This window comes from Schistocerca piceifrons, chromosome 6, assembly GCF_021461385.2.
Source record: "Schistocerca piceifrons isolate TAMUIC-IGC-003096 chromosome 6, iqSchPice1.1, whole genome shotgun sequence".
Taxonomy (NCBI): domain Eukaryota; kingdom Metazoa; phylum Arthropoda; class Insecta; order Orthoptera; family Acrididae; genus Schistocerca; species Schistocerca piceifrons.
The window spans coordinates 365,003,078-365,028,109 of NC_060143.1; the positions used below are offsets into that span (position 1 = coordinate 365,003,078).

At 38.3% G+C, this 25,032-nt stretch overlaps 1 protein-coding gene across 2 annotated transcripts in view; it reads left to right on the forward strand.

Annotated features, from left to right (window-relative positions):
• Window positions 1-15,811: 15,811 nt before the first annotated feature.
• LOC124803123 (eukaryotic translation initiation factor 2 subunit 1) overlaps window positions 15,812-25,032 on the forward strand; it is a 29,185-nt gene continuing 19,964 nt past the window's right edge. The window contains exons 1-2 of one of the 2 annotated variants that reach the window (XM_047264298.1): window positions 15,812-15,970; window positions 16,056-16,316. In XM_047264298.1, the coding sequence (XP_047120254.1) occupies window positions 16,079-16,316 (238 nt within the window). In that variant the 5' untranslated portion in view covers window positions 15,812-15,970; window positions 16,056-16,078. Of the gene's footprint in view, window positions 15,971-16,040; window positions 16,317-25,032 lie in introns of both variants that reach the window. The other variant, XM_047264299.1, reaches the window with a different exon arrangement.

Consider the following 25,032-nt stretch of genomic DNA (forward strand, 5'->3'; position numbering starts at 1 on the left):
TTAACTGCTTAGGTAATCAGTCCCTAAGCTTACACACTACTTAACCTAAATTATACTAAGGACAAACACACACACCCATGCCGGTGGGAGGACTCGAACCTCCACCAGGATCAGCCGCACAGTCCATGACAGCAGCGCCTTAGACCGCTTGACTAATCCTGGATGGCATTCCGACTTGATGTGTGTGCTGTTGCTTCTTCTTCGTGGGGTCACCACTGTGGCGGCTTTTTAGTATGTCGAACTATAGAATAATATGCAGTTGTTCAGAGTAACTTTTATTACCTTTACACTTGAAAACACAATGATAAACATAAACAACTCTAAGTCAAAACAAACAATCGACCAATTTAACTTTTGCTGGTTTTTTCAAAAATATTTGAAAAGCTTGTGCTCTAGCGTCTTCTTAAGCATGTGACAGTATTGTCGATGCGCCTAAAAAAGTCAGTATTTGCAAAGCGAATGATGTCAGATGTAGGAAGTAAAAACATAAAAGACTTACATACTTTGCTTACTTTCATTCAGTTATGTTGTATGGACCATGTTTTGAGCTAACTCAACAAACCAACCAAAAGTTTTTAGAGTGAAAAAGTGTGTAATAAGATTCATTTGTGGTGTAAATTCAAGAGACTTATGTAGAAACCTGTTCAAGAAGCTGGGCATTGTAACCACTGCTTCTCAGTATATTTATTTCTCAATGAAATTTGTTGCACATAATATACCTCTGTTTCCAACCAATAGCTCAAGACATAGTATCAATATAAGGAATAAGAACAATCTACATAAAGATCTAAAATCACTTACCTCGGTCCAAAAAGGGGTCCAATATTCAGGATCAAACATTTTTAATAAATTGTCATCAACCTTTAAAAACTTGGTTCCAGATAAAGCACAGTATGACAGAATTTGAAATACTTTTTGGTAGGCAACTGTTTCTGCTCTAATGATGAGTACTTAACAGGGGCCAGCCGGAGTGGCTGAGTGATTCTAGGCGCTACAGTCTGGAACCTATAAAATAAATAAAATAAATAAAAAATGTTATTTTAAATATGTTAATTATTCTATCTGTATGATGGTGATTGTGATTGCAATTGTATTTGCTTATCTGGAACGTGGACGTTTAATCATTCGTTATCAGACGCTTGACAATGGCTTTTTCGTAAAGGCAATGTTACTCGTAGTTGACCGTGAAATATAACTGAATAATCGGACTTCGTAATTAAATCGTTTCCAAAGACTGCTGCGGTAGGTGCGGACTCTTAATCTAAATCTCAATATTACAATAATTTGCCAGCCATGCCAATACGTCGTACAGAGGTGATTGTCTACTAAACATAAAAAAGTTACACAGTTAGTTAAATCAGATATATTCAATGAATAAGCCTACAGTTCATAATCCTACTTACTTTTATAAATATAAATTCTTTACAGAATCGAGTGCCTAGTGTGGTTGCAACTCGCAGTATTCTTCTATAACATGAAATATGGCGGTGTGCCAGACAATAAAATAAAATACGTGCTTCTCGCACCACTTCAACCAGAGCTCTCCTTTTTTAATCAAACATAAGAGTAACGTAATTGTGCTTTTGTTTTATCAGCGACACAGCGCTGCAGTTGTGTGCCATAGGCTTTATTTATTTGTCACTGATTATTTATTTAATTAGTATTTCGCGTTTCCGAGGAAACTCACGCTCGGCATGCAAATGTGCCTTTATATTGCCCCCTCAATTGCAAGGCGAAAGGACACACCTGCAGGCGAGCAATTCACCTAAAGGCACAAGAAAATCTAAGTTATCTACAACTATTTGCATGACTTACATTACACATTATACACATTATATACAAAATTTGAATGACGCGGGTGCGCCGTAAATGTTCTTATGTTGGCAGATAGAGTGCGCGCATGCGCAGAAGCGTCTGTGTAACTTCGGGACTGCCGTTATATCGTACAGTTAGATCACGCGGCACAGTATTGCAGTTCATATTGTTCGTGTGCGCGCGTTTTTCAGTCGTTGCACAAAGAAAATATTCAACCAAGATTACATATGAAGACTACATTCTATGACAGGTAACTTAGTTTTAAATTTACAATATTTGTTATAACACAATACAACTTAGATTGTTGAATGTTCTTAGTTACATAGTATTGTTTTGAAATACTTCAAAGAAAAATGTCCGTATGTTTCAGGTGCGTTGACCTATACACATCGTGTCGTTATTACAGTTCATATTCATCCGCTGCACAATAATTTTTTACAGGTTAGTATCGTCGTGGTAAAGTTTTTTGATCACAGTAACATCGTTGTATAACAACGTGATTAATACATAAGCGTGTCCATTTCCCATTTCCATTATAGTCGTAGTGATGCAGTTGGTTGTGACTAAAAGCATTGCTTATTACAGATCAGACGTTACCCGTCGAGTAATTGGTACACGTGCAGTTCGTTTTTTACATTCCATGGAAGCTTGGTTGCAGAACCTCGGACGGCACATAGCTGGCGTCGATCCTTGGACAGTCCAGGTAAGAGTGTCCGTCACATTTCGAGAACATTTCATTCCCTGAAGTTCCAACCAAAATTCTTCCACCCGTCGTGTTGTTTTCTGGACAGGCACTTTGTGTCCATTTAATCCAGTTAACATCTTGAAGTTGGGTACTGTAGTAATGTCACTAGACGATGCACGAATTATGCACTTCACATTTTCAGTTTTTTGCTGAATATAGCTCACCTAAATGTTCGTAGTTATTAATCAAGGAAATCGTTCATCGCGTTTACATAGATACGCTGCATAATGAATGGCATTAACAGTTTCTTTCACATAGGTTTCCGCGTAGTTGCAGAGTTAGTAATGTTCGTTAATGTCCGTGAACAGTGGTTCACTATGCAATGTCTTTTTGGCACTGGTTTTGTTCAAATTTTTACATAGTAACAGTTACACTATACATCAGTTAAAAAAATAAGTAATTATACATACACACGTCACATATTTTCTTAGCATAAACATAATATAGTTGCACATAAACTTGTTTACATCATCATTACATCGCTATAGGTTATTACATTGTGTCACATTTGATTACATGAATTGCAGATATTTACATCCTCTTTAGCGGTTTTGCTGGGATATTATCGATGTTTTTTGTGATGTCATCTGAAATTAAGATAGGTTAGACACAACATTCATTACATCAGTAGGCAAGACCAGGCGTTTTCACTACTCAATAAATATTCAAAATAGTAAGAGAGAGAAAATGTTCGATTCCTCGCGTTTTGTGCGTGTGTGTAGAGTGTCTGTGTGGCCTTGACTACTGATAGATGCTTTTCGTGTTGAGAGATGTGCGTCTAATCTATTTCTCAAAGTAAAAGATCGCTTCACAGATGACGTCTGTCAGTTCGTCAGGTGTCACACCAAGTCAGTGGTACCTTCAGTAACAAATATTCCGTGAAAAATTAATATGTCATCCATTGCTACGTAATCATAAATTTTACTTTAATATTCCGTCTTTCAGGTGGAGGCGCGCGCTGAAAGAAGAGTTCTTCTGTCTTCAATTGCATCACTGGGACCGCTGAAATGAAAATTTCTATACTACTTATTATCTGTGTTGTAACAACAGAGTTTTTCGAGTTGCTTAGCAATATTTTGATGGGTATGACTTTGACATTATTCAGCATGAAATGCTCTAAGATCTCAGTGTGCGTATAGCCCAATAATTTTGTTAGTTCTAGGATGTTGTAACAGATACGCACCAGGATGCGGTATGTTAACAATTATATAAGGTCCTTCATATAGCAGACGCCACTTAGCGTTGCGTCGTTTGAGTGCTACAGATTTATGATGAGTACGAAGTAGTACAAGCATTCCTACCTCGAATTTTTGTTTTCTTTTTATTATGTTTCTGTGATGTTTGTTTCGTATTTGTGCGTGATGTGTCAATGTAGTCAATACTTCTTTTATTTTCTGTTCAGGTGTGATTTCCTTGTCTGACAACTTAGGTAATGGTTCTATCCACTGATCGTTCTGTTTGCAATTGAACATGATCTCGTTAGGTGTGTAATTCGTATCGTAAATATTTAAGTTATTGTGTACGTCTTCGAAAAGACTAAGGTAGGACACCCAATTAGTATGTTTTGATGAAATATAGGTCCTCATGAAACGGTTTAATTCTCGGAAAAGTCTCTCAGTCGCGTTACATTGTGGACTAAACCTCGAAATAAATATACTTTTAATGTTATTGTCCTTCAAGAAATTTCTCCATTTGTACCCAGAGTAGTATGCTGCATTATCTGATAGAATTGCTTTAGGTTTTCCCATGTGCGTCAGGTAATCACTTGAGAATCTTCGTATTATAGCATTTGCAGTGGCGGATTTTAAAGCATAAAGTTTTACATGTTTAGAAAATATATCGTAAACAGCTAAGATATATTTGACGCCTCCAGAGCTTGCTGGATGCGGTCCACTGATGTCAGTACACAGAATTTCCAGGGGTTTACTGGGTAAAATAGAATGTAAATCTGTTTTTGTGGATAAATTCTGAGGTTTTGATTTTTGACATATGACACATGTTTTTAGTTCCCTGTAAATTTTTCTTCTCATATTGCTAAAATAACAGTATGTGCTGAGCTTTGCCAAACACTTTTTCGTCCCATAATGACCCCAAACTAAGTGTGTGTGCCAAATTAGATTACGTTCAGACTCTTTGGGAATGCATACACACCAGTTAGTAGCATTTGGATGTCGGCGGTAAAATAACACATCATTGTGTAACTTGTAATACTTAGTCAAAGGATGATTGTGTTTTTCTACCAGTAATGTTATTATCTTATACCAGTGAGGATCAGATTTTTGTAATTCAGCCATGTTTCTGCACATATCAATATAATATTGGTGATACTGCTTGTCTTGCATTAAGAGAATCCTGTAGTCATTTATATTTTCTAAGTCACTGTTGGTATCATTCATACCTTGTGGAAGTCTAGACAAAGTGTCTGCAATGGTGTTGTCCTTTCTCTTATGTACTTAATTTCAAAAGAGTAGTTCTGAAGTGTAACTGCCCATCGTGATAGTCTAGGATGTACAAGTTTACAAGTTAACAAAAATGTCAGGGCCTGGTGATCGGTGTAAATTACTGTATGTTTTCCAAATAAATAATAATTGAATTTCTTGAATGCCCATACTATGGAAAGTGTTTCTAACTCAGTAGTGGAGTATGTACGCTCACATTCAGTTAGAGTGCGACTCGCAAACCCAATAATTCTTATCTGTTCCTCCTCTTTATTCTTTACAACTTGAAATAAGCAACAGCCCAAGCCAGTACGTGAAGCGTCACAAGTCATACAAAAATCTAAATTGAAATCTGGATGGCTCAATATGTTAGCACCCACTAAAGCATGTTTAATTGTATTAAAGTCATTCTGGCACTGTTCCGACCAGATCCAAACTTGATTCTTTCTGAGTAGATTTAGCAGATGTTTACTGTTCAAAAGTGGTTGTGGCAAAAAACGTCTGAAAAATGAACATAGCCCAAGGAATGATTTTAACTGCTTTTTAGTTCGAGGGCTAGGAAAGTTTCTGATAGCATCTAATTTACTGGGATCCGGACGTATGCCCTGTGAATTAATGATATGTCCTAAATACTTTATCTCACTGCAACCAAACTTTGATTTTCTTAGGTTGGCTGTGACTCCAGCTTGTGCAAATTTTTCTAAAATTCTTTGAAGAGTGTCAACGTGTTCATTCCAAGATTGTGTAGCTATCAGTATATCATCTACATAGTGTGTGACTGTCTCAACTAAATCGTCGCCAAGCACGGTATCCAGGGCTGTAATGAATACCCCAGAGCTGACATTCAGTCCGAAGGGTAGAACACAAAACTGATATGTTCGCCCCCCGAACATAAATGCAGTATATTTCCGAGAATCAGGAGTGATACCCACCTGCCAAAACGAATTAGCGAGATCTATTGTGGAAAAATATTTTGGATCTAGAAATTTCTGTAATTGCTCTTCTAAATTTTCAGGTTTTGTGTGAACCGGTAAAATTATTTCATTAATAGCTCGTGCGTCTAACACTAACCTAATGCTTCCATTTGATTTTTTGACAACAAGTAGAGGACTACAATAAGGTGAGGTGGATGGTTCAATGACCTTCCAGTCTAACATTTGTTTTAATTCTTGCCACACAGCAGGTCGTTGAGATAACGGTACGTTATATGTCTTATGGTAGAAGATCTTGTGAGGCTTAACTTCAATCTTGTACACATACGTGTTGATAACACCTAATCGTTTGGTAAAAACTTGTAAATATTTGGATAACACTTCCTGTAGTTTTATACGTTCATGTACACTGAGAGCTGTAGCTTCACTTATCTTATGATCAAGCAATGTTTTCAAGTCCATTATCTCTGTGTCAGATGAGTGTGTTTGCATGTCTTGAATGTCATTGTCAAGTACTAACTGAACCTTGTACCCTGTACAGTGTTTGTCATGCTTTAGAGTTCTCCTGTCCAAATCAATAATAATTACACTGCCTTTATCATTTAAAATACATTTACCTTTGGAGAAGTCTATAATGCAGTCCTTCTCGCTCATAATATCTATTCCTAATATGCAATTTGTCACAAGGTTTTGTACAACCAGGAATGGCCATTGTACGGTTCCATTACCTATTTTAACGTTTACAAAAACTTGCTTCGTAACCCTACATGACTTATTACCTAGTGCAGTAGTTATTTTACAGTTTTGGGCAGGAAACTCAGGCACAGGTTCCAATTCACACATCTTTTTATAGAAATTAAAAGACAAAACGCTCACAGCTGCACCTGTATCTAGGATAATAGTAGTTGGAATCCCACCTACTACACCAGTAGTAGATGCTAAAACAATTTCATTTGTGTTTAAACGACATTGTGTACTGTCTTGTAAAAGTTCATCTGATATATTGTTATTGTGGTTGTATCTTATAAATAAAACAGGTAGTTTTTGTTTAGAATTACTCGGCATATCATTATTCTGTTGTTCAAGTGTGGTGTCAAATAACTGATTAACATTGAAGTCGCCCCCCAAGAATTCTTCAGCCACGACCTGGGGCAAAGTAGTGACTGTTTCTAGTTTGTTGGATTAGCATTTGTACTAGGTACTGACACAGATTGAGGTTGTGCATCAGGTGTCATTTCTATTATATTCACATTCGGATATTGCCTATTATGATCTCCAAACTTTTGCGGTTGTTGTTGCTGTTGCGCATTATAACTTACCTGTCGGTCGTAAGGTATGCTCCAATTTTGACCTGGTGGCTGCTGTGGTAAAGCAGAGTTTGAATGAAAGTACTGATCGTTACGAGTCCAACCTTGACGCTGTCTTGGCTCGTAGTTATTATTATTTCTATTTCTGTTTGTGTTTTTGTTATTACCTTTGTATCCGTTGTTACCGTTGTAGTTATTACCGCGGTGCCTTTTGTATGGATTGCCGCATGAAATGTTATTACTGTTGTAACTATTGTTTGTATTGGAATACGCGTGTTGATTCTGATTTCCGTACTGAGACGGCATGTGAGTTTGCTGTTTTTGTTGTACCGCACATCCAACTGTGGGCGCGCCAGAATTGTGTTGGCAAGCCTGCATGTCTTGCATACCACTAGTGTAAACATTGTGGCTGCTGTTTTGCCGCGCGAAGTGCTGATCTTCAAGTAACATGTCAACCGAATCTAAAGCTGTTAAAAAATAATCTGAATCGTCATCCGGGATATGTAGAAGTTTTTCCTTAAGGTTGAAAGGCAATTTGGCCTTCAACGCTCGGAGTATATCACGCGTTGCGACTGGTTCGTCTAAAAAGTGTCCCATGTTCAAGTATTTTTCAAAATATCTGCGTAAGTTACCATTTTTACTGTTAAAAGTTTCAGGTTCTAAAATTTGTCTTCTGAGTCGCTCCTGGACGGATTGCGACCAGAATTTGTTCAGAAAAGCACGCTCAAACTCACTGTACGTGGTACATACGTCAGCTTGACTGTATGCCCAGACAGCTGCATCGCCTTGGATGTAACCGACAATATATGAAATCTTTTTCCGGTCACTCCAAGTGCATGGAAATGCGTTACTAAAAGATTTAAGAAAAATCACCGGATGAATGGTTCGTTTTTCTGGGATAAAAATCTGAAATTGCCTGTGTTTCATTAAGCTTTCGTCTTCCTTTGCATTATGATATGGATTTGTCCCACTGTAATTACTGCTATGTCCAGCTGGCGAGTAATTACGATAATGTTGCTGTGGTTTACCATGATAATAGCTTGTGTTTGTGTTTGCACATCGTGGTATGTGTTGTAGTCGTGGTGTGTTTTGTTCTTGTGTATTTGTCGTGTGCGGAATGTGTGTATCATACTCGAATGTATATTGGTTTCTGAACTGTACATTTTGACTGATATTTTCGTTACATTCAGACTGTAGTTGATCGGTGAATTGTCTCATGGGTGCAGTGACGGATTGTACTGCGTCACTGATCAGCTGTTTGTTATTAGTAATGTATTGCGCTACGGAGTCGTGCACAATTATTGGTAAATTTTCACGTAAGCATCTATCAAAATGTTTGTCTTTGTTCTCAACCCAATCATGAAATTCTTTATTAATATTTTGAAAATGAGCTGTGGCATCTGATTGTAAGATGTCAGTCAGGTGTTGTTCAACATTGTCAAATTTATTCTGTACGCCAGTAATTCGTTTTTCAAGGTTGTCATGTACTGAAGGATATGTTTGAATTTGTTCAGTAAGAACTTCACACGTGACATTAAGGTTTTTTACTTGTGTCTGTAAAAGTGCTACGTCAGTTGTAGTCTTTTCTTGTCTCGTATTAAGCTGGGAAAATTTAGTACTGAGTTCGGTCATCTGTTTGGTCAGTGTGGCGTCTATAAGTTCCACACGTTTACACAAAGTGTCATTACCTATCTTGATTGCTATGAGATCAGATTTGATTTCGTCATTTTGTGTTTTTAACTGTTCATTTTGTGTCTCTAATTGTGCCTTTAAGGTTGCCATGTTTTCGGCGTTCTGTTTCCTTATGGTTGCCATATTTTCTGCGTTTTGTTTCATTAGCATTTGTAACATGTCGGCAATGTTTACCGTTTGCAAGGTCTCTGCCCCCGCCGCGTCATTAGACGTGACGTCATGCATTAACATGGGCTCTGATTGAGATTTTGAAATTTTTGTAGTGGACGGCCTATCGTCAAAATTTTCGTCAACACTTGCGTCAATGTTTGATGAATCGTCACTACCGGTTGCTGTCGTAAAGTCATTTTCTAACACTTGTCTCACGTCCGAGTCGGATTGCGTCTGAATAGTACGTCCTTGCTGTTCCATTTTTGCGTATTGTTTTCTAGTTATTACCATGCCACACATGATATATGTTTCAAGAAAATTTTTGACACTGATTTTAAAATAAAATGTAGTTGAGCATGAATCGCTCGTAGCAACAATGGCTGTCTGTTAATTTAAAAATATAAACTGAATTTGAGATTATTGGTAAGGCCGGTATTACACTATCAAATTTCTTTGTCCAATATCTTTGTCCAAAATCTTTGTCAAAGATATTTGATAGTGTAATAGGGATCTTTGACAAATGTCGTCCAATATTTGATCAAATCTAGGCCGAGGCCGTATATTTGATCAAAGAAATCGCTTGTCTTCTGTTCACTGCAATGCGATATGTTACCACGCGGAGCGCTAGCATCGCTGCAGCGTTCTGTCGTCTGTAGTGTTTTTATCATGGAGGTAGAATAAGGGGAGATGGCGCTACAGACTTGCACTGTACGTTGTTTTGAAGCCAGTGGGCGAGGCCTGCCGCCATCTTGGATCCCCCAAAACATTAGCAGACGAGTGTTTACAATTGCTTCTTGTTCGTTATTTATGTCGCGTGCACGTGATATTTGTTTTATATAGTAAATGTTACTCGGTTTTAGTGAACAACACAGCATAAGGGACGCAACTTCAAACGTTTTTCTAGTCTTAAATGCGTATTTGATACAGTAATACGTAAAAATGTTACGCTTCTTGCCTCAGTACTGTAATTCCTTTTTGTTTATACACTTAGAATAACCGAGAAGAGACGTATGTACTATGAAAACCGTGCTTTTGTAATCCATTTCTATTCACTTTCATTGTGTTTGTGTCGATAATTGATAAAGCCAGAACTCCAAAAACAATGATTGATAGTTTAGAGGCACCGATTTGTATTCGTTGCATTTTCAAGTCAAATGCAAATTTTAAATGTTCACGTTTGCAAGAAACTTACCTTATTTCCTTTGGTGTCCCATAGATGTATGCAGGGATGATATAAACAAGCCAGCTGTCATGTCAACAAAGTGAAAAATACGTTAAATTACGAAGGAACAGAACTGAATTTAAGGTTGTCAGGCCCATTGCAATTTCCACATCTGCTTTCTTTTTAAATTGTACCTACCAAATGACATTCAGTGTGGCAAAGAACAGAAATTTACAGGGTAACACGACAACACAGTGATTAATGTAATGATCTAAGCCTGGACTTCGATAGGGAACTTTGCTTTAACAAATATGTAACCATTTAAGCACTTATAATTTAACCACTGTAACAGGTGTTCCACACATTTTATTGAAGATTTAATTAACTACATGTAGTTACATTAGTTTTACATTAAATTATTGCATTTTAAAACATTAGTCCTCATTTCCAGGATATTTCTTGCCAGGACTTTTCAGTTACTTCAGAATAACCACAAAGTGAAAACCAAGTGTAATGCTCACTTCCAGACAGCTCTTCGCCTTGGATTGATAGGAAATCTAAAGTTAAATCACAGAAATAAAACCATACTGTAAAACTTTACAGTGCATCAGAATTTCAAGTATATATAAGAAAATAGCACTTAAATAAGTCCACTTACGAATGAAATGTGATTTGTTTAAACTTTAGACTACAATCAGAACGATTAGTACACCCGTGAGCGACGCAAGCCGGCATTTTTTATCAAAACACTTCACGACTACACGGAATCAAACCACCAGAAGCGAATGTTTTGGGGTAGCTAACATGGCGGACCTTCTCTTGGATCGGCTTCAAGTTTGTGACGTCATGACAACTCCTCTTATTTTTACCTCCATGGTTTTTATAACCATTGCCGGTAAATACAATTGGTGTGTGCCGACAACTACAGAATTAATAGAGATGTCTGAAGTTTATGAGGCGCTTTACAACGTGAGGCACCCTGAATAAAAAACAGATTAAGAAGATTGGAGACCTAACCTGACCTAACCTAACCTAACATAACATAACCCTCTCCTGTAGCTAGGAATCGGAGTGCTATAGTGAGCCTGTCTTCTGAAGATGTAGCAGTTCTTAAGTGAAAATTGTGCTTTGTGATATGAGGATACACTTCATTGAGCAGTTCTTAAGTGAAAATTGTGCTTTGTGATATGAGGATACACTTCATTGAGCACATACAGAAATGTATGCTCATCCATTCTTAAGTAATTGATGTACGACTTGACGTCTTCCACTGTAAGCTCACGTAACAAGTTTTGTTGAATGCTTTTATCGTGTCGTCGTAAAACCCACGGCTTCACCCAGATTAGATTAGTTTTTCGTTCCATAGATCCGTGCTGAGGAGATCCTCGTGGATGTGGAACATGTCGATTTTTTTTAAGCTGAAATAAAAATACTAATAGTATGAATAAATACATCATTTGTTTCTATTAAAAATTTCGCCAATGGAGTAGGAGGAGTTGGCCAGTAGTAAGTCTTTCAGGCTCCTTTAAAACTGATCTTTATTTCTAACTAAATTTTTTATGTTTCCTGGCAAATTATTGAAGATGAGTGTTCCTGAGTAGTGGACCCCTTTTTGAACTAAAGTAAGTGTTTTTAAGTCCTTGTGCAGATCATTTTTGTTCCTGGTATTGTATGTATGGACTGAGTTGTTTGTTGGAAAAAGAGATATATTATTTACGACAAATTTTATTAAGAAGTAAATATACTGAGAGGCAGTAGTTAACCTGCGAGCCGGAAGTATAGTGAGACTCTGTCATTTGGGCCTACGAGAGTAATAGTTTTTTTTTGTTTGTTTCTCATGCCTAGATAACTGTACAAACATATCGTTGCATGTATTGTAATAATCATTACATATAATGATCCACATGCAACAATATCTCTACGGAAGTATCTAGGCATGAAATACAAAACAAAAAAAGCTAACCTGCAAATCTCGTACGTCCAAACGACAGTCTCACTGTACTTCTGGCCCGCCAACAGTTTCATTTTCTTTCTTATTTTCCCCCAGTACCAATGCAAGAATCTGAAGTACCCAGTTCTTTGAAGAGGTTTCTGCAGGAGGTCCGTGAATTTACTCCACAAATAATACGTATTACACGCTTTTGGACCTTGAAAACTTTTGTTTGACTTCAAGATTTACCCCAAAATATTATCCCATATGACATTATGGAATGAAAGTATGCAAGCTTTTTCATTTTTATGTTGCCCATGTCTGCTAACACTCGAATTGCAAATACAGATTTGTTAAGGCGTTTCTGCAGTTCTGTGGTGTGCTCCTCTCAACTGAATTTATTATCAAGTTGTAATCCCAGGACTTTTAAGACTGTCAACCTCGTATGTATGGTTCCATTTTCTCCCCCCACTTCTTTTCCGCATGTGCACACAATGCAATTGGAGTACGTAGAACTGCTGCGGTTAATAACAAGTTGTTGTCAGCCATCTTGAACTTTGACGAAAAATTTGATGACAGTGTAATACCCCTTGTAGCGCTACGTCAAAGATCTTTGTCAAATATATTGGACGGAATATTGGATCACATCTTTGACCAAATCTTTGACAAAGAAATTTGATAGTGTAATACCGGCCTAATGGCTGCTGGCCATGTTACATGATATCGTACAGAAGTCGGCCATATTGTACACTCGTGTATTGGTATTGTTGCATACGTTATTGTTTAGGTAAAAGTACTGAGAATGAAATTTATCACTGAAACTGTTATGCAGAAAAGAAACACTACAGAATTTACTGAAAAGCTAATACACTGAATTATACGTCTGGTCAAGCCTACCAATGCAAAGATGCTGCGTCTTACCTTATTTTGCTGGAAGTTTCATTGCGTCTTCCCGCAAAATTTCAGAATTGGAAAATATCTTCAGATTTTGTTATCTCTCATACATTGACGTCCAGGTCCAGAAAGTTGATTTTTTACATGAAACAGAGAGAACAATGTAACAAATGACAAAAGAACAAGTCCGACACGCAGTCGCCAATATAAAATAAATAAAATAAATAAAAAAATATATATTGTTATTTAAATATTAATTATTCTATCTGTATGATGGTGATTGTGATTGCAATTGTATTTGCTTATCTGGAACGTGGACGTTTAATTATTCGTTATCAGACGCTTGACAATGGCTTTTTCGTAAAGGCAATGTTACTCGTAGTTGACCGTGAAATATAACTGAATAATCGGACTTCGTAATTAAATCGTTTCCAAAGACTGCTGCGGTAGGTGCGGACTCTTAATCTAAATCTCAATATTACAATAATTTGCCAGCCATGCCAATACGTCGTACAGAGGTGATTGTCTACTAAACATAAAAAAGTTACACAGTTAGTTAAATCAGATATATTCAATGAATAAGCCTACAGTTCATAATCCTACTTACTTTTATAAATATAAATTCTTTACAGAATCGAGTGCCTAGTGTGGTTGCAACTCGCAGTATTCTTCTATAACATGAAATATGGCGGTGTGCCAGACAATAAAATAAAATACGTGCTTCTCGCACCACTTCAACCAGAGCTCTCCTTTCTTAATCAAACATAAGAGTAACGTAATTGTGCTTTTGTTTTATCAGCGACACAGCGCTGCAGTTGTGTGCCATAGGCTTTATTTATTTGTCACTGATTATTTATTTAATTAGTATTTCGCGTTTCCGAGGAAACTCACGCTCGGCATGCAAATGTGCCTTTATAAACCGCGCGACCGCTACGGTCGCAGGTTCGAATCCTGCCTCAGGCATGGGTGTGTGTAGTGTCCTTAGATTAGTTAGGTTTAAATAGTTCTAAGTTCTAGGGGACTGATGACCTCAGATGTTAAGTCCCATAGTGCTCAGAGCCATTTGAACCATTTTTGAACTTAACAGGGACTGTTACTCCACCTTAATTAAAAATGCCTGTTAGATTTCACTTTTGACAGCACTTGGTCACAGTAGTCAAGATTAGATATTTTGTGTTGATGCATAGATTTATGTTTCATTCTGAGAGTGTATTGATTCTGTAGATATTAGCAGTCCCAGTTTACTGTAATGGATTCATCTATTTCGACTATCTCCTGACAAATGATCAGGATAGTGAGTATTGTATTCAAATGTTTTATGTTTTTTTATGTTATATTTTCTAACACGTTCCACACCCATCAGAATTATCTCATTTTTGGTTGAGGGGCGAAAACTAAATCTAATTTTTTCCATCTGTCTCATTATATAAACGTCTGCTTTTCAATTTACAGTTTGTGGCATCGACATCCATGTCAAACTGCTCACTGTCTTCGTGCTGGTTAATTAGAGGCACATCTCTGTACCATTGCTCCTGTATTGCCAGTTCACCCCTGTCCGGTCGTAAATTGAAATGGCCACCTTCATCATATTGCCCACAGTCCATATAAATTTCGAAACTCTCTAAAAAACGCCATTGGGCGCTGCAGCCAGCATTAAAAGTTGAAACTTATTTCACAAAGCGAGAAAATACAGGGCGACGTAAGCAGCTAATTCTATGTACGCTGCTTGACCATCCAGTGCAAAGAAACGGGATATTTTCAGTTCTATTGGAATTAGGGCTGGGCAAATGATATTCGCCTTCGAACGGGCCTGAGATTTCCCGATACGCTGCAGCGCTGTTTATACTCTCGAGGTTGTACGAACAGTCACTTGACACTTGAATCGCACAGTGCGAGTGCAAGGGAAACTCAAGAATCTCCGAACTAGCCCGCAACAATAAGCTATGATTCTGCTTAAAATCTGAAAAGTTTGTACAACACTTATCAAATTCCTATTGTGTTTGAACAAATTTACAATACGAGTTCACTTACAGTATCGCTATGTATGGATGTACAAACATTTACGGTATGCCGATTTTTCAGTAAAGATAACAAAGACGAAAATGTTGTTCTCCAAAAAATACTACTTGACTGAACCCAGCATTACATTTTATTTGTTTATAGGAGCCCGTAATGATGTATCAATTAGGTTGTAACTGAGCAATTCACTCTGCATTCACATATTACAGTAACAGACAAAAACGTTGCCAGATTTTAATCAGTTTGAATACAAGACAGAAACATTCTGACGAAACAATCGAGGAGGTTAATCAAGAATTAGAAGCCGAACAAACAAAATACGTCGTAATAAGGCGACTGTACTTTATCGCGAGAATGAATCATAGCGGCAAGACCTGTCTCGCAGGTAGTACCCCAGATGTAACTATATCGTGGGACGAGTGAAAGCTTGAGAATCGGAGACGATCATGATTGCAATCTTTTGTTTATTTATTTGTTATTCATGGCCTCAACGCTACAAGATATTTCAGTCTTTGTTTCAAAGCTATTTTTACTATAAAAATGCACTGCGCATTAAAAACGCTAAGACAGACCGTTCTGATACTACCAATAAACGCCACTAGATCGTAGGTAGGCCAGGGGTTGCTGACGGGACCCCAGATTTTCCAAACTGGGACGTAAACTGTTTGTAAAGTAGTTGGAATGTCTTGTTGAATGATTATCTTTGCCCTTATTTGACATGTGTCCAGTATTTATGTCTATACGAAAGGGACGTGCCGAAGGTCTTTGCGCTTGCGGGTTTCACACATGTATTTTTCGATGTGACACGTAATTTTGTGTGCGTTTGAATTTCGTCGTGAAATATATTTAATAACATCCCAGGCCACTAGGCTATAGCTGTTGGACAGTGAGTGAAATAGTATGGAAGTAAATACACGTAAATAGTTTTTCCAGATGGCTTCACACATGAAAACTAGTTGTCGTTGTTACAGGAGCCCAGCGCTAGTTGTCAACAATGCCGCTATCTTGCAGATTTTATAAGGAAAAGTATCCGGAAGTGGAAGATGTTGTTATGGTTAATGTACGCAGTATTGCGGAAATGGGGGCGTACGTCCATTTATTGGAGTACAACAACATTGAAGGAATGATATTACTTTCAGAACTTTCCCGTCGTCGTATACGATCAATCAACAAACTGATCAGAGTTGGAAAAACGGAACCTGTTGTTGTAATCAGGGTCGACAAAGAAAAAGGTAATTTGATGATAATCTCAATTACTTACACAAAACTAGATTCATGTGCTTACTTTAGTGCAGTGCCATTAATGCTAGGGTTTCTCTAATAGAATGTTGTGGTCCAAGATGTCTAAGGCTTGCTAGTGTTTATTGTCCACTGTCTCTAGGGAATGTTGGTTTTTTTATTTTTTAAATAAAAAATATCATAGATGGCACTAGTTTTTGATTTATTTTTCCTGAAACCATGCCGAATATCAGTGAAAATTTTGTTTCCACCTACAAATTTTATTAAGCCATTTTATATTATAGGCAGTTGGTGTGTAGTTTTAAATATTTCGTTCTTCTTCTTTCTTTCGAAGTTACCACTTTAGTAGAATCATGAGACACTCGAGACATGTGCCTTTCAGAAGAAAGGAATTGATTATAGAAGAGGCACTGAAAGGTCTACAGCAGCCTGTGTTGCTTTTTGATTTAATGTGGAACACTGTAAATTCCTGATGATATTTTCTTAAGGGGTGATGCAACATGTGTTGTTGTTGTTGTTGTTGTTGTTGTTGTGGTCTTCAGTCCTGAGACTGGTTTGATGCAGCTCTCCATGCTACTCTATCCTGTGCAAGCTGCTTCATTTCCCAGTACCTACTGCAACCTACATCCTTCTGAATCTCCTCTTTGTATTCATCTCTTGGTCTCCCTCTACGATTTTTACCCTCCACGCTGCCCTCCAGTACTAAATTGGTGATCCCTTGATGTCTCAGAACATGTCCTACCAACCGATCCCTTCTTCTGGTCAAGTTGTGCCACAAACTCCTCTTCTCCCCAATCCTATTCAGTAACTCCTTATTAGTTATGTGATCTACCCATCTAATCTTCAGCATTCTTCTGTAGCACCACATTTCGAAAGCTATTCTCTTCTTGTCCAAACTATTTACCGTCCGTGTTTCACTTCCATACATGGCTACACTCCATACAAATACTTTCAGAAATGACTTCCTGACACTTAAATCTATACTCGATGTTAACTAATTTCTCTTCTACAGAAACGCTTTCCTTGCCATTGCCAGTCTACATTTTATATCCTCTCTACTTCGACCATCATCAGTTATTTTTCTCCCCAAATAGCAAAACTCCTTTACTATTTTAAGTGTCTCATTTTCTAATCTAATTCCCTCAGCATCACCCGACTTTTTTCGACTACATCCCATTATCCTCGTTTTGCTTTTGTTGATGTTCATCTTATATCCTCCCTTCAAGACACCATCCATTCCGTTCAACTGCTCTTCCAAGTCCTTTGCTGTGTCTGACAGAATTACAATGTCATCGGCGAATCTCAAAGTTTTTATTTCTTCTCCATGGATTTTAATACCTACTCCGAATTTTTCTTTTGTTTCCTTTACTGCTTGCTCTATATACAGATTGAATAACATCGGAGGAGAGGCTACAACCCTGTCTCACTCTCTTCCCAACCACTGCTTCCCTTTCATGTCCCTCTACTCTTATAACTGCCATTTGGTTTCTGTACAAATTGGAAATAGCCTTTCGCTCTCTGTATTTTACCCCTGCCGCCTTAGAATTTGAAAGAGAGTATTCCAGTCAACATTGTCAAAAGCTTTCTCTAAGTCTGCAAATGCTAGAAATGTAGGTTTGCCTTTCCTTAATATTTCTTCTAAGATAAGTAGTAAGGTCAGTATTGCTTCACGTGTTCCAGTATTTCTACGGAATCCAAACTGATCTTCCCCGAGGTCGGCTTCTACTAGTTTTTCCATTCGTCTGTAAAGAATTCGTGGTAGTATTTTGCAGCTGTGGCTTATTAAACTGATTGTTCGGTAATTCTCACATCTGTCAACACCTGCTTTCTTTGGGATTGGAATTATTATATTCTTCTTGAAGTCTGAGGGTATTTCGCCTGTTTCATACATCATGCTCACCAGATGGTAGAGTTTTGTCAGGACTGGCTCTCCCAAGGCCGTCAGTAGTTCCAGTGGAATGTTGTCTACTCCGGGGGCCTTGTTTCGACTCAGGTCTTTCAGTGCTGTGTCAAACTCTTCACGCAGTATCGTATCTCCCATTTCATCTTCATCTACATCCTCTTCCATTTCCATAATATTGTCCTCAAGTACATCGCCCTTGTATAGACCCTCTATATACTCCTTCCACCTTTCTGCTTTCCCTTCTTTGCTTAGAACTGGGTTTCCAACTGAGCTCTTGATGTTCATACATGTGGTTCTCTTATCTCCAAAGGTCTCTTTAATTTTCCTGTAGGCAGTATCTATCTTACCCCTAGTGAGATAAGCCTCTACATCCTTACATTTGTCCTCTAGCCATTCCTGCTTAGCCATTTTGCACTTCCTGTCGATCTCATTTTTGAGATGTTTGTATTCCTTTTTGCCTGCTTCATTTACTGCATTTTTTTATTTTCTCCTTTCATCAATTAAATTCAATATTTCTTCTGTTACCCAAGGATTTCTACTAGCCCTCGTCTTTTTACCTACTTGATCCTCTGCTGCCTTCACTACTTCATCCCTCAAAGCTACCCATTCTTCTTCTACTGTATTTCTTTCCCCCATTCCTGTCAATTGTTCCCTTATGCTCTCCCTGAAACTCTGTACAACCTCTGGTTCTTTCAGTTTATCCAGGTCCCATCTCCTTAAATTCCCACCTTTTTGCAGTTTCTTCAGTTTTAATCTACAGGCCATAACCAATAGATTGTGGTCAGAGTCCACATCTGCCCCTGGAAATGTCTTACAATTTAAAACCTGGTTCCTAAATCTCTGTCTTACCATTATATAATCTATCTGATACCTTTTAGTATCTCCAGGGTTCTTACATGTATACAACCATCTATCATGATTCTTAAACCAAGTGTTAGCTATGATTAAGTTGTGCTCTGTGCAAAATTCTACCAGGCAGCTTCCTCTTTCATTTCTTAGCCCCAATCCATATTCACCTACTACGTTTCCTTCTCTCCCTTTTCCTACACTCGAATTCCAGTCACCCATCAGTATTAAATTTTCGTCTCCCTTCACTATCTGAATAATTTCTTTTATTTCATCATACATTTCTTCAATTTCTTCGTCATCTGCAGAGCTAGTTGGCATATAAACTTGTACTACTGTTGTAGGTGTGTGCTTCGTATCTATCTTGGCCACAATAATGCTTTCACTAAGCTGTTTGTAGTAGCTTACCCGCGTTCCTATATTCCTATTAATTATTAAACCTACTCCTGCATTACCCCTATTTGACTTTGTGTTTATAACCCTGTAGTCACCTGACCAGAAGTCTTGTTCCTCCTGCCACCGAACTTCACTAATTCCGACTATATCTAACTTTAACCTATCCATTTCCCTTTTCAAATTTTCTAACCTACCTGCCCGAATAAGGGACCTGACATTCCACGCTCCGATCCCTAGAACGCCAGGTTTCTTTCTCCTGATAACAATGTCCTCTTGAGTAGTCCCCGCCCGGAGATCTGAATGGGGGACTATTTTACCTCTGGAATATTTTACCCAAGAGGACACCATCATCATTTAATCATAAAGTAAAGCTGCATGCCCTCGGGAATAATTACGGCCGTAGTTTCCCCTTGCTTTCAGCCGTTCGCAGTACCAGCACAGCAAGGCCGTTTTGGTTATTGTTACAAGGCCAGATCAGTCAATCATCCAGACTGTTGCCCTTGCAACTACTGAAAAGGCTGCTGCCTCTCTTCAGGAACCACACGTTTGTCTGGCCTCTCAACAGATACCCCTCCGTTGTGGTTGTACCTACGGTACAGCTATCTGTATCGCTGAGGCATGCAAGCCCCCCCACCAACGGCAAGGTCCATGGTTCATGGGGGGGGGGGGTGATGCAACATGAATGATTTAATCCCGAGTTGTTTCACAGATATAGATTAAAGAACAAGTGTGAAATTCGTTTTTCTGTTTGTTTCTACTACCTCGTTTGTCAATGACTATTTAATTGTTTGTGATATCTGCATACAACATTGTGTTTGCTCCTGTATTTTTTTCATTCTCGATAGATGCTCTGCAGGGAAGTCACACCTAGTGATACATGGCTGGCGACCACGGGGCGCCGAGCTGAGTCGTGGCATTGCTTCCACTTACTTATGCCAGGCTCCTCACTTTTATCTTTCCTATCTGGCCACCCTCGGCCAGCTCTTGTTCTTTTCCGACCCTGACGCTATTAGGTTTCGAGGGCTAGGGGTCTTTCATTTTCCAACCTATACTTCTCATGCAGCGTCTGACCCGGAGCGGGCGGCTGCAAAAGGCATCTGTATGCCATGTTAGGGGCGGCCCCAGAACTGCGGAAGGCAACGGAATACCACCGCAGATTATCTTCCCTGCATAATGCAGTCTCCATTTTATGCACAAAAAATGGCTTCCTCTCATGTTAAATCAGTGTCCGGAGGTAAAATAGTCCCCCATTCGGATCTCCGGGGGGGGGACAACTTGAAAGGAGGCAAAAAATCAAAACGAGAATTGGTACCTTGGAATGTCAGAACTCTGCTACAAGCAGGAAAACTAGAAAACCTTAAAAGAGAGATGGAAAAGAATCATATGGACCTCGTAGGAGTTGCTGAGGTAAGATGGAATGGACATGGAGAGTTGCAGTCAGATGAATATGTATTCTACTACTCAGGAGGAGAAGTAAAAGGAATTAATGGAGTAGGAATGATTATGACAAAGGAATTGGCTAAATGTGTAGAATATATGAACTATGCAAATGACGGGGTTATTGGTGTAAGGCTGAAAGGAGCACAAAAAGATTTACTGATTGTCCAGGTGTATATGCCAACTTCAGAACATGATGACCAAATTGTAGAGGAAACGTACAGTGTAATAGAGAGAATAATGGACGAAAATAAAAATTGCTGCAAAATAGTAATGGGAGACTGGAACACCATTGTGGGAGAAGGGAAAGAGGGAAACATAGTAGGCAGTCATGGTCTTGGAAAGAGAAATGACAGAGGTGAATGGTTAATTGACTTCTGCAGGGAAAGGCAGCTGATAGCGGCAAACACATGGTTCAAGAACCATAAGAGGAGGCTCTACACTTGGAAATCACCAGGGGATAAATAGAGAAACCAAATCGATTTTATACTGGTAGAAGAAAGATACAGGAATGGAATCAAGAAGGTGCACACATTACCAGGTGCAGATATTAATAGTGACCACAACTTACTTATGGCAGAAATAGAAATAAGAATGAGAAAACTGAAAAAGGCGACAATGGTGAAGAAGTGGGATTTAGAGAAGATAAGGTCCAACAAAGAACAAAATACAGAAATGTTGTCTCGGGACTTTCTAAACACATTACGAGACAAAGAAGCACCTGATAATGCCAACGAGTACTGGAACATGCTGAAAGAAGGAATCATTAAAGCAGGACAGCAAAATATAGGATATGTAAAAGGGAAAAGGTCAAAAAACCATGGGTCACACAAGAAATGATTTCCAAGATGGAGGAGAGAAGAAAATTGAAAAACAAGAACACTGAAGATGCAAGAAAGATATACCGAAGGTTAAATAGCGAACTGCGAAGAGAGAAAGAGCAGGCTAGGAAAAAATGGCTAAAAGAGGAATGTGATGAAACTGAAGAACAGGAGGGGAAGATACGACTTACTATACAACAGAGTAAAGACTATGACATGGGAACAAAACAGAGCAGGAAGTGCTACTATGGAAATTTTGAGTAAAGACGAAGAGATAGTGTACAAAGATCATGACGATGTCCTCCAGAGATTGGAAGAATATATTAAAGAGCTATATGACACAAATAGCAAACCAGAAACTCTGGAACTTGAATCACACAACAGTGTAAGTGATGAAGAGAAAGGACCGACCATCATAATGGAAGAAGTAAAGTCTGCCATTGCTGCAATGAAAAATGGCAAAGCAGTAGGTACAGATACAATACCGGGAGAAATACTAAAATGCTTGAACCACAATGGAATAAGAGAAATATTGAGGTTATGTAATAAAATATATGACAGTGGTGAATGGCCTGAGGACTTTTTGACAACAGTAATGATTCCATTACTGAAAAAACAAGGAACCAAGAAATGCAGCGAGCACAGGACAATCAGCCTCATTTCACATGCAGCCAAAGTGATGTTAAGAATAATTAATAAAAGACTTGAAAAAGTAATAGAGGAGAATCTCGGCGAGGAGCAGTTTGGCTTTAGACGGAATACGGGCACCAGAGATGCAATAGGGCTCCTACGAATCTTGGGAGAAAGGTTTATTGAAAAAGGAAGAGACCTATATATGTGCTTCATCGATTTAGAAAAGGCATTTGACACTGTGGTTTGGGACAAGCTGGCGACTATTATGAGGGAAAAGAGAGTGGACTGGAAAACCAGAAGACTTATAAACTCATTATACCTTAATCAGAAAGTTTCAGTTAAAGTGCAAGGAGAAAGTACAAACTGGATCAGACTAGGGAAAGGAGTAAGACAAGGATGCTGTTTATCACCTACTCTTTTCAACCTGTACTTGGAAAATTTGATTGACCAATGCTCATTAGATGACAAAGGAGTAGAAATTGGAGGAAGAAGAGTAGGATGTTTGAGATTTGCTGATGACATGGTCCTTCTAGCCACAGGGGAAAAAGAATTACAGGATTTGGTGGACACCATTGCAACTAACGGAAAAAAATATGGAATGAAAATTAACACAAATAAAACAAAAGTATTGGCAATAGGAGGAAATAAGGAAATAAAAATTGTGCTGAATGGAGAAACACTAGAACAGGTGCAAAATTTTAAGTATCTTTGAAGCAGGATAGACACCGACTGGAAGTGCACCACAGAAATTAAAACAAGGATAGCAATGCCAAAAGAGGCGTTTTATAAGAAAAGGAGAATCTTCTGCAGCGGTCTGGACAGAGAACTCAGAAGGAGACTCATAAAATGTCTTGTATGGAGTGTTCTTCTATATGGCGCTGAAACATGGACTATGAGGAAAAAAGACAGAGAAAGGCTGGAGGCTTTTGAGCTCTGGACATGGCGGAAGATGGAAAGAATAAGTTGGATGGACAGAGTAAAAAATGAAGAGGTACTGAGAAGAGTGAGAGAGAAAAGACAGTTACTAGATGTAATAAAGAGAAGAAAAAGAAATTGAATTGGGCACATATTAAGAAAGAATGACGGACTGATAAAAACAGTTTTAGAAGGTTATGTAGGAGGGAAAAGGAAGCGAGGAAGGAAGAGATTCCAGATACTGGATGACATGATGGACGGTACAACATACAGCAGCCTTAAGCAGGAAGCAATGGATCGCAGAAAATGGAGAGGCAAATGGCCTGCTAATATAGCAGATAACTGATGATTATGAGATGCTCTGAGTAGGGTATGTATATGGGGTGCCTTGACTAGCGAGGTATTACCAGTATGTTGAAGTCTAAGTTGCTCACTTCATCAGCATTGGTTGTTTTATTTCAATCAAGATGTTATCAGTGCAGTACTTTTGTTCATGTAACATGACATCTGGAAACTGTTTACAAGATTTGATAAACTTGTGAATGAATTTATCAGGAGGACAGATTATTCTATTGAACATATGTGGTTTCATACAAGCTGAATTGAGAATGAGAGTGCTATCTCATCTGTCAGTGCAGAAGAATGTTGAGCACAGTTTTGTTTATTTTTTGTTTCTGTTCAGTTTATTTTGTACATTGGTGTGGACATTTCACATTTACTTCTGTATAATTGTATTTCTTACCTGTCTGACATCGTTCAGTACTGTGAGGTAATATTGCACACTTTCTTGGGCCGTGAATGCCGCTCATGATATGGTCTGAAAGTTCAAAACGTACTTTGTGGGTAATATAATGGTGAAAGTTATGTAGTAAATTGCCCCTTGCATTTTTCATAGATTATGTATGATGTATTTACCTATTATGCATCAAAACACTTGTCAGAAACTTGTCCATTATCTGATATACATTTTCTAAGTTAACCTTGCCATTTTAGTTTTTATGAAGCAAAGCATATTAAACTCTGCAAAGTGCATTTAAATGTAGCATGGACATAAACATTAGGATACAGTAGGCTTAAGGTTAATCTTACGTTGCAACATTTATTTGGCATTCACATTTGTTGGCTTCACCGACCCTCAACCAAATCATCACATTTCAACTTAACCGAGATGTCATGCTACACTACCAGTCAGTCAGTCACCACAACCAAGGTTCCAGGGAGGTCAAATGTCACGTAATAGCCCCACAAGTTTTATTTTACATTCACATTCATTGGCACCCAAACAAATAGGCTTTTAACCTAACTTAAATCTTGCACCACACTTCAGATCAGTCGCCACCTCAACCAAAGTTTCGACACTACCACACACTAACCAGATATTTCAAACTTACAGTGTTCATTCATAGCACCCATCTTGAGGATGTGAAGTTGAGACGATGTTTTGAACATTTCAAATTGGTAAATAAGATGTTTCAACCATTATTATGTTAAGCTGCCTTTTCTAAATGAAAATATTCAGGAGATCATCTCCTGTTTCATAATTGCGCACATCTCTCGACTTCTTTAACAGAATAAATTTCATCAGTATATTTTAGGTATCTGCTGGCAACTTATATAATATTCCAGTCCAGCACAGTGGTTTTCCTGTGCACATCCCACAGCACATCCCTCGTCCACATATGACGGGCAAGCAAGGCTTTTCCTTTGTACTCACCATGAGAATCACATTTTCTATTGTGTGGTCTTGTCACAGACATT